The 13158-nt window shown below is 42.8% G+C and overlaps 1 protein-coding gene and 2 long non-coding RNA genes across 3 annotated transcripts; 1 reads left to right on the top strand and 2 right to left on the bottom strand.

The window, feature by feature from the left end:
* Positions 1-244: 244 nt before the first annotated feature.
* Positions 245-8817, top strand: mrgbp (MRG/MORF4L binding protein). The gene is made up of 5 exons (XM_020701609.2): positions 245-463; positions 2969-3090; positions 3165-3246; positions 6456-6530; positions 6796-8817. Exons 1-5 carry the CDS (start codon positions 322-324, stop codon positions 7023-7025), a joined length of 651 nt encoding a protein of 216 aa, XP_020557268.2. The 5' UTR covers positions 245-321; the 3' UTR covers positions 7026-8817.
* Positions 2053-6460, bottom strand: LOC144993893 (uncharacterized). The gene is made up of 2 exons (XR_013657174.1): positions 6278-6460; positions 2053-3566 (listed from the first exon to the last, which is right to left on the bottom strand). It is a non-coding gene; the product is annotated as an uncharacterized LOC144993893 (long non-coding RNA).
* LOC144993892 (uncharacterized) lies at positions 4645-4928 on the bottom strand. Its single transcript, XR_013657173.1, has 2 exons — positions 4884-4928; positions 4645-4769 (listed from the first exon to the last, which is right to left on the bottom strand). It is a non-coding gene; the product is annotated as an uncharacterized LOC144993892 (long non-coding RNA).
* Positions 8818-13158: the final 4341 nt, after the last annotated feature.

Genomic DNA, 13158 nt, shown 5'->3' with positions numbered 1-13158 from the left:
AAATACATTTGTGGTCATTAACTGCAATTGTGTTTTTCCCCACAACATCCTACTTGATGCGCATGTTTACATTTAGTTCTTATTTTATTTTTGTTTTGTTATATTTTGTGTGTTGTTTTTTATTTTGTGTCTTGTTTTTGTTTTGCTTTTATTCTATTTTGTGTTTTATTTTGTCGTGTTTTGTTTTATTTTTGTGTTTTGTCTTTATTCTATTTTGTGTTTAGTTTTAGTATAGTTTTGTGCATCCTGTACGCAACTTCCGGTTACGCTGACGAATGGAGGACTGAATCTGTTGTCTGCATTTGTAACGCTTAGTTTAAGATGGGTGAAGCAGACGTGACGCTGAGCCAGGCGGAGGAGAAGCCCCCGGACTCGGGGCTGGCCCCCGGGGAGGACTCGGTGGTCTGGAGCCATGAGGTGGAGGTTTGTTTGTTCCACGCCATGATCGGACACAAACCCGTGGGTGAGACTCGCCTGTCATCACATTAAAGTCTGTGCTGCTAAGCTAGCACGCTAGCCGGAGCGCTCAGCCGCTTTTGTATTTACATCAGATTCACATGGTTCATTGTCAAATGTAAGCTGGGGAATTGCAGACGTCTTAGAAGATTTTATTAAAGGTTTGAGAGATTAATTCTCAAATTTTATTTGACGTATTTGTTTAAAAAAACAAAACAAAACAACAACAACAACCCCTGATTAAGTTGAGAATGTAAAGCTAAAGGGGGCACAGAAACTAAGACTGCCTGCTTCAGTTCTACATGTCCCAAGTCCACCACCGTCTTGGAGGGAGTAGTAGATCCACTGAAAGTAGTTTCTGTCAGGCTGAAGAGTGTTGGAAATGCTAAAACACAAAGTTGTGTTCCTGTGCATCAATGGGAACCAAAAGCTTGAAGGTCTTTTCAGCTCCTGCTAGCAGGACCCCGTGTAACTCCGTGTGCTGTTGGAGCTGCAGAAAATCAGACTTAGATTTGCCTGAACGTGTTTTTTTTTTTTTTTTTACATGTTCTAGTAGTGTTTTTCTGATGATGGAGGACATTTATAAAGAAAATTAGGATTGCATTTCTGAGAATTTCTGTATTCAAATCGCTGTGAATCATGAGCAGATGTAGAAATGCAGTTGGAAAAAAAGTATTTGTGATGTAGAAAATACGCTGGGCGGGGCCACAAGCTCCCTGCCCCGCCCCCATTCTGAGGCACTCGCTTGCAGACCAATGGATCCATGAATGTCTTTTGTTTTCATCGTCTGAGGAATCTGGACGTCTGGAAAGCTACGATTATTGCTGCCATTTTTGTGCAGCCGCTAACGTAAGTTTGGGGGTGAGGGTGGGGGGGGTGTTAGCTAATGGGAGAGCATGTAAACAGAGAGCTCTCAGTTATGGGTGATGGGAAGGAACGGTTGCTCCGCGCCCACAACTCTCCTGCTGCTCCTCAGAAACTATGTCCTAGAAAACGACACAAGTTTTTTTATTTTGGCTAAAACATCAGCATCATAGTTATTTGAAACGCTTTTACAATTACAGGCTTGTATCGGCAAGAGTCTGGTTACACAATATGTACCCACGATATTTTACTAGAAGATGTTTTATTTTAAGTATGACTTAAAATAAAACTGCACCTGAATATAAATACATCTTTCATTGTACTAAAATTGTAAAATTCGGATTATTTAGTGATCATAATGTTAAGCACTGCAACTGTATCTCATATATAAGTTGCTTTTACCCAAACAAATTCATAGTGCTTTTATGTGGGAACTTCAAATATATAAAGGGAACAGTCAACATTGTCTGATTTTCACAACAAATTATTTTTCATTATAACAAAAAATAAAATGAATGAATGTGCCTTAGCCAATACAGTTCTAAAAGTATGATTGAGTTAATAAAGTGCTGTTTATTTTCAACATTGCTTAGTGTAGCTTCTCCAGAACTTTTAAACAGTTTAGGAGCCTGAATGGCGTTTCAAAAAGAAAGAAAATAAAAAACACGGATTCTTTCCAGAAACAATGAGTGTGATGATGAGGCAGCATGACAGGATGAAGGAGACGCTTTAATGTGGCTAAGATGCTTTATTTACATATCAGTTTGCTGCTGCAGCTGTTTTCTCTCACGTGGATGTGAACACGGCATCGCCACGATGTCGGCCTTTTTTCAGAGCGTTGGATACATCACTCTGGTCACTAAACTAGAATCTATTGCTGTGAGGTTCTGCAGAACTTTGACCCGCTTTGCTGACAGCATTTTGCCTGATGCTCCGTGCATTAGCCTCTGTGCAGCTGCAGTGCTTCACTCGTTCTTATCTGAGCCTCTAAAAAGCACTGCAATCTGTGTTTTTATGTTACTGGCAGCAACATGGAACAGAGTTTCGGTTTGATATCCATCCCAAGTAAAAACTAAGTAGTTCATATCTCATAACAACAAAACAAGCTGCTTGTAGCTGAGATCTTGTTGTTTTGTGCGTGTAGAGCTGCTCAAAGAGGCTCTGCTGCCAACTAGCGGTCGGAGGGTGAAGTGGACAACAAGAGTCAGACGCTGAAGGACGATCAGAAATAATTAAATAAAGATCGTCCTGACGATTAAATTTATACAAATATCGCCAAATGAACAATTGCGACATATCGCTGAATCTTCTTTTAGAAGGCTTCATTGTGTGTGTGGGCCCATGGGATGTTGTGTTAACGATGGGAGGGGGGTTGTTTGCACAGATGAGCTTTTTATTAATAAAGTTCAATTTGATAAGACTGCTGCATTGGAACACGATGGACTGTGTCGTGTCTGTTATAGAGGCCGGCTAGTCTAGTCATTAATGCTTCATGAAGGGACTATAGACTGCTTTGTAGTCAGTGAAGCAAGACACTTGTGTGCTGATGAAGCTGAAGAAGCTCTGATGTGTGTGTGTGTGTGTGTGTGTGTGTGTGTGTGTGTGTGTGTGTGTGTGTGTGTGTGTGTGTGTGTGTGTGCACGTGCAGGAGTGAACCGCCATTTCCACATGATCTGCATCCGAGACAAGTTCAGTCAGAACATTGGCCGGCAGGTCTCGTCTTCCGTCATCTGGGACCATCTGGGAACCATGTACGACATGCAGGCCTTGGTGAGGAAGAGCCCCCGCACACACATGCAGGGTCTCTGAAGTCTGGCTGATTTCCCTTTTCCTGTGTGCCGCAGCACGAGTCCGAAATCCTGCCATTTCCTAACACAGAGAAGGCCTTCTCTCTGCCTGATGACATCATCCAGGAAGTCAAAGAAGGTGAGAGCAGAAGCCGTGGAGCCGCTTCCAACCAGGTTCATTTGACATCAGTCAGGCTAGCGTAATCACATGGACTCACTCCCCTTCACTGGCTTATCCGGAGCCGGGTCGCGAAGGCTAGATGCTCAGACCTCCTCGTCCACAGAAACCTCCTTCTGTCCCATCAGCTGGACTCCGAGGCCAGCCGAGCACCGTCCCTCTAGTGTCCTGGGTTGTCTTAGATTCAGTTATTGTTCACTTTCTTTCTGCACGATGCCAAAAGTCTCCAGCTTTATCTGCATTTGCTGTTGAAGGCTGAGGTAGAGGAGGCTGAGGAACACCTGCAGGAGAGGAAGCTGTCAAAGAAAAACTGCAACACCAAACCTCTCCAGCATTTCATTCATAATAAACGGTTAATGAAGCTAAAGTGGAGAAGCTGAGGTGAATTTGATACCATCCTCCATTATCCTCTGCCTGTCTCTCCTCTACGGAGCCTGTGTCCTGACATTAAGATATAAAAATATATCTTGTTCCCACAGATTAATATCTTGTTCCCACAGGTTATTATGTCGTTCGCACGAAATACTATTCCGTTCCCACAAGATACTATTCCGTTCCCACAAGATACTATTCCGTTCCCACAAGATACTATTCCGTTCCCACAAGATACTATTCCGTTCCCACAAGATACTATTCCGTTCCCACAAGATACTATTCCGTTCCCACAAGATACTATTCCGTTCCCACAAGATACTATTCCGTTCCCACAAGATACTATTCCGTTCCCACAAGATACTATTCCGTTCCCACAAGATACTATTCCGTTCCCTCAAAATGATTAACTCGTGCAAATGCAATAATTATGTCGTTCGAACGCAATAATTAATCCGTTCGAACGCAATAATTATTCACGTCATAAGTCATTCACGCGGATATGCTCTCTGTACAACGGCAAAAGCCGCTTTCAGCGGTAACTTCCGTGTCTCTGTGACCCATATTCGTTCAAAAAAGGAACATGAAAAACAAAAATGATCACTTTATTACTGTCTCAATGAATAAAAGAAAAATATCAAAAGATTTATGATAACTAGGCTGCTTTGTCATATGATAGCTCCTGCTAGGCTACTACTAGCTCCGCCGCAGAGCTCTCTGATGTATGCCGGCATTTGGGCAACTGGCTGGTCTGTTGTCAGACAGCTGATATTGTAGTTTAGGGTCGAATAGGAATAATAATATTCAGGACTTGTCTTTTATTAACTTTAGCAGTCAGTATCTTTACATTCGAAGGCTATTAGGCTACATGCTAACTGACTAGCCGATCATTTCCTGTTATTAATTTACGTCATAGATTTACAGCAGATACCTTCAGATTTCTGTCTGTGTGTGTCTCATTACATTGCATTGAAGACACGGAGGATGTTTAGAGAACAGATTTATTTATTTTAAAAAGCACAGAAGCATCCATCGTATTCACGTTCACATCATCTGGTACGCCCTCAGTCATCTTGCTGCAAAAGCCGCTTCCTGCCGCTACTTCCGTGTCTCTGTGAGCATTCAATAGTGGTAAAAATAAAAGCAAGAATGGTCGATCTGTTATTGTCTCGATGAAAATCTGAAAAATATCATATTAAGCTGGCTGCTTCGCCTAATGCACTTACCTTTAGCTTGTAGCATAACAACAATAGCACTACATCACGTTTCCCAGCGTGCTTTGCTGCCAATCACTGGCCAATCATTGGTCTTGTTGTTAGACCATGGTCACAGGGACACGGTGATATTTTTCAGATTTTCATCGAGACAATAACAGATCGACCATTCTTGCTTTTATTTTTACCCCTATTGAATGCTCACAGAGACACGGAAGTAGCGGCAGGAAGCGGCTTTTGCAGCAAGATGACTGAGGGCGTACCAGATGATGTGAACGTGAATACGATGGATGCTTCTGTGCTTTTTAAAATAAATAAATCTGTTCTCTAAACATCCTCCGTGTCTTCAATGCAATGTAATGAGACACACACAGAGAGAAATGTGAAGGTATCTGCTGTAAATCTATGACGTAAATTAATAACAGGATCAATGATCAGCTAGTCGCCAGTTTAGCTCGTGCTGGTTTGCGGCGCCTTCCATCCGTGAAACCCGAGTTCGACTCCGGGCTGCTCCCTATTCCCTTCTCTACCTATGCCGGTTCCAAGCCCGGTTTGAGAAGGTTGCGTCAGGAAGGGCATCCGGCGTAAAACATTGCCAAAATCTACCATGCGACTCGTTCGCTGTGGCGACCCCTGATGGGAGAAGCCGAAAGTGGAAGAATGATCAGCTAGTCAGTTAGCATGTATCCTTATAGCCTTCGAATGTAAAGTGACTGACTTCTAAAGTTAATAAAAGACAAGTCCTGAATATTATTATTCCTATTCGACCCTAAACTACAATATCAGCTGTCTGTCTGTCAACCGACCAGCCAGTTGCCCAAATGCCGGCATACATCAGAGAGCTCTGCGGCGGAGCTAGTAGTAGCCTAGCAGGAGCTATCGTATGACAAAGCAGCCTAGTTATCATAAATCTTTTGATATTTTTCTTATATTCATTGAGACGGTAATAAAGTGATCATTGTTGTTTTTCATGTTCCTTTTTTGAACGAATATGGGTCACAGAGACACGGAAGTTACCGCTGAAAGCGGCTTTTGCCGGCGTACAGAGAGCATATCCGCGTGAATGACTTATGACGTGAATAATTACTGCGTTCGAACGGCATAATTATTGCATTTGAACGACATAATTATTGCATTTGCACGAGTTAATCATTTTGAGGGAACGGAATAGTATTTTGTGGGAACGCAATAGTATCTTGTGGGAACGGAATAGTATTTCGTGCGAACGACATAATAACCTGTGGGAACAAGATATTAATCTGTGGGAACAAGATATATTTTTATATCTTAATGTCAGGACACAGGCTCCGTACTCCTCCTCCTGCTTTCACGCTGGTTCCTCAAACTCGGACAGAACTTTGAGATGAAGCAAATATTTCAGCCTTTTCAATGAACTTAGTTCTTACTTCCTGCCTCAGCTTCACTTAGCGGCACTCAGCCCTTTAGCACACGCTCAGATCAGAGGCTGGCAGGTGAGGAAACTGTCTCAGGGACGATCGTGGTCCGTTCGACGTTCTTCCTCCTTGTTGAACCTTCTGGGTTGTTCCTTGTGTGTGAGGAAGGTGTCTCCTCTTCTGTGTGCAGGGAAGCTGGGTTCAGAGGAGGACACCAAAGAGGAGTTCAGGATGGAGAGAGAGCCTCCAGCAACTCACGAAGAAGGTTTGTCTGCTGTCCTCCTCTTCCTCCCCCTGCTGTATGCTGAAACGGAGCTTCATTTGAAGCCCTCCGAGGATTTGAGCTCAGGCTTTTGCTTTGTCGGAAGAAGTTGTAATGATGGCTGGACTTACGCGACATTTTCTCTTCAGAGATGCGTTAGGCAGGTTGACCAGCTGTGTGGTCATGATGACATCACTTCCTGGGGGACTGAGAAGAGCACACTGACCATGGTTTATCCCAACTGTTTGCCTTTTGTGTCTCATCTCAGGGAGTAACTCCTCCATTAAGATGCCAGAGCGAACGAGCAGCAGCCGGGACAAAGAGAGGGAGCGGGACAAGGAGAAGGCGGGGAGTGAAGGAGGGGCAACAACGGCAGGAGGAGGAGGAGGAGGAGGGGCAAAAGAGGCAGAGAAGAGGAAGAGGAGCCGAGCGGCCGACAAGCTGTTGTCATCTTCCAACCCTGCAAGTCCAGGGGGAGCCAAGAGGAGGCGCACATGAGCACAGGAGGAGGCCAGGGGACTGACTTCCATGTCACACGACTGCTAAGTGTTTCTTTACGCTGAGGCTTCCCTGATTGGCTGCCGTGCATCTGTCACTCATCATGTGACCTCAGTGGGATGAAATGAAGCACAATAGTGATCCAGGCGCTGACCGTGGCGTGCAGAAAGTGAGGACTTACCTTTTGATTTTGTGGTAGTTTTGTGTTTAAATAAGGATGGTTTGTAGTGCGTGCCCTGGGTTTCGTCTGTCAGGCTAATGAAGCCTCTCTGGACTTGTAGATGAGTAGATGTGGGTCACTGCTGTGCAACACCCAGCTCTGTTACTGCAGATTATTTGTTTTGTTCAAGTGTCTAAAGCTACTGTGTGTAAAATTCCCAGCATGCATCTCAGCAGGACATGATCAGTTGCTGGGCTTCTCTTGAGCTGCGACCGAGAAGTGGAGAAGAGACTCAGAGGGTCAATCAAAGTGGTCCTGTTTGATCCCCCTGCCCCCTTCTCAGCAGGAGAGTCTGAGGAACGTTCTGGGCTACCGAAGCCTCAGCGCTGTTGTCTTTCAGATCTAACCATAACAGATCTATGAGGGGAAACACGGAGCTCGTCTGCAGAATAAAGCCATGCTCATTTCACTGTAAAGAAAACGTCTCATTGCTTTGAAAACAGACTGAAGTTGTCTGTTTCTGAATGGTGCATCTCCTGATCCAAACCAGTTCCTTGCCTTCCCAGCTCGTATGGCGGCATCTAGTGGCTCCACGCAGACTTTGAGCGTCTCTGCTTCTTCTTTGGGCAGCACCAAACAGCCTTTTAAGATCCGAGCTGCATAATCACAGCCGACTGTCTTCAGATCTCAGGTTTGGTCACGGCAAACAGATCTGCGGAGAAACGAGGATCGTGACCCATTCCGGGGTTGTAGGTGGTGCCTTAAGGACATCTGCTGCTGCAACACCATGTCAGAAGGACTGCTGCTCACACGAGCAGGAAAGACAACAAAGCTTAATAATGAATACTGACTGCATCCTTCAGTAAGCTAGTGTTTGTTTTAAGGGCTGCAGATTCTGTGAAGGACGTCTTGAACCGTTTTCTCCTCGCGCCTCAGCCTGCTTTAAAAACATCTGAGGCTTAAGAAGCTTCAGGTACCACAACCCTCCCAAAGAGAGGAATGAACCAAGGTTTAAAGACGAGAAATAGCAGTTATGCTCATATATTTATATGTTTCAGGCCCATCAGTAAAAATGGCATTCCAAAGTGGGTCTATCTGAATTGGAGGAGCAACAAAAGAGATGAAGAAAGCTGATAATCAGTGTGAGGGCTGTGGGTTGAGGAGAAAACCCTTTAGAGGTCCTGCAGCCGTTTGTCCACCTCCAGCATTAAAGGGAAGCTTCTGGAAAATGATGGTTGAGAAATCCCCGACCACCTGCGCTTCATTCTTTCTGTCTGCTTTGGTTTGCAGCCGTTTGTCTGCCAAAGCTGTCGTTTTCATTTAAAGCAGAGTCCCCGAGTCCGCTGCATCATTTCCGTGCAAAGCGCTCGTCTGGTCAGGTTTGGTTCCGACACCAGAGACCCAGACTCGGCCCGCGGCGAAGCCTGACCCGCTGCGTTTGACAGCCAACACTCCTGACACGTTCTGGTCCGACTGACTGCAGTAAACTGGATGCTGAACTGGTCCCTGTGTTCATGAAGGGCAGGTTTAGTTTGGCTTGACTTCCTCTTGTTCCCTTTCAATGTATTCCTTGACATTGTAGGATACTGATGGTGATGTTTGTGACATTAAATGTGAACTTTTTCAACTGAACTGAGTTTTTGAGACATTAGTAAAACAGGAGAGAATTTGGGAGAAACTCAGGATCGTGGACACAAATCCAGCAAACGTCCTGCTAAAGTTAGGATCGTTGGTACTTTAATGCTTTCCACCTGTATATAGACTTAACCCTTGTGCTATCTTGTGGGGTCCAGATGACCCTGCTCCCAACGTTGACGTGCCTCGGAGGCACGTTTCACTTCCAGAACTAGCAGCTGAAGCACGGAGGTGGATGCATCATGCTTATTTACGTTCAGAACAGAAAGACGATAGAAAAAAAAAAATAAGCCCAAAACCACCAGTAAAGGCATACATTTCTACAACGTTAATGGTATTCCGGGTGTCCTAAGCAGATTTATTATTATTATTAGAAACAGTGTGCTCTTTAAGCTGCAGTTGAGCGTGGGATTTTTTTTTCAGCAGAGCAGAAGTTCCAGACACAACACGGCGTGTAAAAGGATGAACTTTGTCTGTTTCAAAAGATGCACAATTACCCAGATTCACAAGTATTTTATCATCAGTATTTGCAAATAGATAACAGCCTAACACAGCATCGCTGCTGGAAGGAGCGCCTCTGCAGATCTTTCCTGCTGTCAGCCTTTAGACTTTACATCACCTAACACACACTGGACCCTTCATTGTGTCAGTTATTGTATATTTTTAGGGCTATTTGTTGTTCCTTACTATTATGTCTCTGGAGCTATTGTAACAGATCCATTTCCCTGTTGTACAATCACAGTGCTTTTGTTAAAGATATAGGTACCACATCACATCACAAAAAAAATAGTAACAAGAATTAAAAGTAAATGGAGTCAAATGAAAGGTGTTAAAACAAGATGTTGGCTTAATAATAATAATAATAATAATAATGCATTTTATTTATATGCCGCCTTTCTGGGCACTCAAGGTTGCCTCACAGTACAAAGTATGTAAAAACATAAACATACAACAATAAAATTCCAGAACAAAAAATAAGTTAACGGTTAAAAACAGCAATTTAAATATTATGAGCTAAAAGCATGACGGAAAAGGTGAGTTTTGAGGTGTTTGGAAAACTGTGAGAGTGAGTCCATATTTTGTAGATCAGAGGGGTGGGAGTTCCAGAGTTGTGGGGCAGAGCTGCTGAATGCTTTACCCCCCATGGTAACTAGTCATGTTCATGGAATGGCCAGTCGAAGGGAGGAAGAGGATCTGAGGGAGCGAGTGGGGGTAGCAACTGTTAGGAGCTCTGAGAGATACGGAGGGGCGGGGTTGTGGAGGGCTTTGAAGGTTAAGATGAGGATTTTATAGGTGATCCGGTGAGGTACTGGTAACCAATGAAGCTGCTGTAAGACGGGTGTAATGTGGGGAATGGAGGGGGTTTGGGTGATTATTCGAGCAGCTTAGACTGAACGCGTTTCCCCATCTAAATGTAAAAAGGTGTTGGTGCTTTGTAAAGAGATGACACGTTCATACATTTTTGCTTTGAAATTGTTGAATTTTAAAGATCTCAGTAAACCTTTGGACACGTTTCTATAAAAATAGAAATGTGGGAGGACAAAGGACTGCATTTCTAAAGCTGCTAAAAGTCAAAGGTTCACTTTAACCCTAAAATATTCTAGAAGTAAAAAAGGTTTTAATTATCTCTGTTTGTGTGTAATGATTCTGTCTGAAACACTAGTTTACCTTCCTGTGCTGACTGACCAAAACATTGAACTTTGCAACGATTCCTTTTTAACAAATGTTCTTTGCATATCATGGCCTGTGGCGGATGATTCGATTCACATTGTCGACATTGTGCAGGTTTTAAACAAAACATTTATTTGTCTTGTCTTTTTGTTTTTCAAATTTGATTATATTTTATGCAAAACACTTTGAGCGACCAAGTTGTAAAAGTGCTATATAAATAAAGCTTGATTTGATTTGAAATGTTGGTTCATTGTTTACTTGAATCAAATCGAACCGACCTGTACCATTAAAAAAAAATGTTTAAAAATGAAATCAATTCATCAAGAAATCCAAGGAATCTGGAAAACTTCACTGTTCAGTAGCAGGAATTTCTCTCTGAGTCACACTGGTGGAATTTTTGGATGAAGATGTCCTGAATCCATTTAAGGTCGGAGAATCAGATCCAATCGGATCCTTTAACAACTTGCCTGAGACACATTGATCTGGTTGGAGAAGTCCCTCTGCTTTGCTGTCTTGTGCTAATGCAGCCAGTAGGGGGCGGCATTGTCCTGCAAGTTCTTTAAAAGCAGTTGAAAACTACAGTACTTGGAGGGAAAGTGTTGTACGCGGATGTTTGTGCAGTCTGGTAATGATTTATCTAACGCAGTCACAGTTAGGTAAAACGATTACTATAGTATTACTGCCTCATTACTACGCCAAGTAGCTGGCAGTAATGAAACCATGATGGAACAACGTAAGGGAACATAACCAAGACTGTTATTCATTAGGAACAACTCTAAAAGGTTTCAGGCGTGTCTAGATTTACAAATTTAGGTTTACTGACATTTTCCTGTTTTAATTATTCCATTCATCCATCATCCTTTTTCTAAAAAAAAAACAACAACCCAATTATTAGCAACCAACCAATTAGCAACCAATCTTCTTTATGTTTTTTATGAGAATACCTGCACATTAATATCAAAAAACCCACCCCCCCCCCCTTTACAGAATGTTACTGTTGATTGCGTTCTTCTAAATTCTGATGTTTGGCTCCTGTGTAACAGTCATTCAGTCACTCGTCAGTCAGGTTTCAGACATGTTCTTGTAGCATTTTCCTGATGATGGAGGACAATGTATTTAGAGTTAAAACTGCATTTCTGAGTGTTTCTTTATTCAAATTGTTGTAAATCAGGAGCAGATGAAAAAAATGCCTTTGTAAAAAGCTTGTAGTTGTTATGTACAAACTACAGTTGCCAAGCCACAGGCTCCCTGCTCCGCTCCATTCTGATCATCCACTGCAGACAAATAGATCCATGATCGTGTTTGTTTTCCTCGTCTGAGCTTTGACACTGATGCACTAAATGAGCTGATTTCAAATTCCATGTCTGAAAACAGTTGGGATGAGGCCATTAATGACAGAAAAGCCGAACAATAGCTGGTAGAGCATAGAATAACTGATTGAAATGTATTGATTTGGGTTTTGGACATGGACAGAGTCTCTTAGAAGTTAAAAGGTGTGCAGAGGCTCCTATCTGTGCAAAAGTGTGGAGTGTGGTTATAAAACATCATGTATTTAAAGTAAAACTTTGCAGTGATCATCTGTGCATAAAACCATCTTGCATTTCAGAGAACCTGAAAAGAATCTGTGCTTAACAAGGCTGAGGGCCTTCACTGGATGTCTGTGGTCTTCCAACACTCAATGTTCATCTGCAGGAGCCAAACTGGGTCATGCAAAAAGCCGCCATGTTTGATCACAGTTCAGCCGCGCCATCCGTGACCTGTGGGCCAAGACTCATTTGAAACAGCCTGTTTGAAATGGGAAAAGTGTTCTGTGGTTGGAAGAGTCAGAGTCAGACTTTCTTCTTGATAATCGCAGACTCTTCGTCGTCTGGGCTGAAAAGGAGGGAGGCCTTCCGGCGTGTTTTCTGGATTCCTCTGACGTTCCTTCCTTCTGTGATGGTTTGGGGTCAAAAGTGTTTTCAGAATGTGCGGCTTGCATCTTTTTGGAAGGAGACATGTATGATGAAAGGTGTTCAAAGGGACCGGAGCCGCAGTGCCAACATCACACTTCAAGCATCAGAACTACACAACATTGTTTGAGAATAGTCTGAATGTTGATCTGTTGATCTTGCAATGCAAACATTTTGGAGCAAAAAAAAAGGATTTGTCAGTCTTAGATTGCAGATTTTCCCATTTAAAAAGCTGATTTTGGTCTGTAATGTTTTTAACAGAATAATTTCAACTGTGAGAGACAGAATTTAAAAACACAATCCAGGAAATCACATTGCTTGCTTTTCAGAAATGTATTTGTACAATCAAGCAGAAAAGAAGGATTTGGTAAATGCAGCGTTCATTCTGCTTTCAGACCTGTTGCAGATCTTGTGAATGAAAAAAACTCCTTTGGTGCATTAAATGCAACTCTTATTGTAAATACATTTTGGCACTTTATTTATTTATTCATTTATTTGTACACGTTTTAGTTTTGAATTCTGAAAGAATGACCCAACTTTCAGGGAACTTTCTTGTCATTGCAGAAATAGAGGCTCATCAAAGAGTTTGTCATCAGCAAATGTCTGTCAGTAGAAATGAGATCCATGGATTCAGTCTCAGCGCAAACTCTAAACAAAACGGAAAGGCCATTCTGGAGAGAATGGGTTCATCAGGTGATGCATCAGGTGAGGACATTGT

Source organism: Oryzias latipes, chromosome 7 (genome assembly GCF_053564925.1).
Source record: "Oryzias latipes strain Hd-rR chromosome 7, Olatipes_Hd-rR_3.1".
NCBI lineage: Eukaryota > Metazoa > Chordata > Actinopteri > Beloniformes > Adrianichthyidae > Oryzias > Oryzias latipes.
This window is presented reverse-complemented; position numbering and strand designations above follow the sequence as displayed.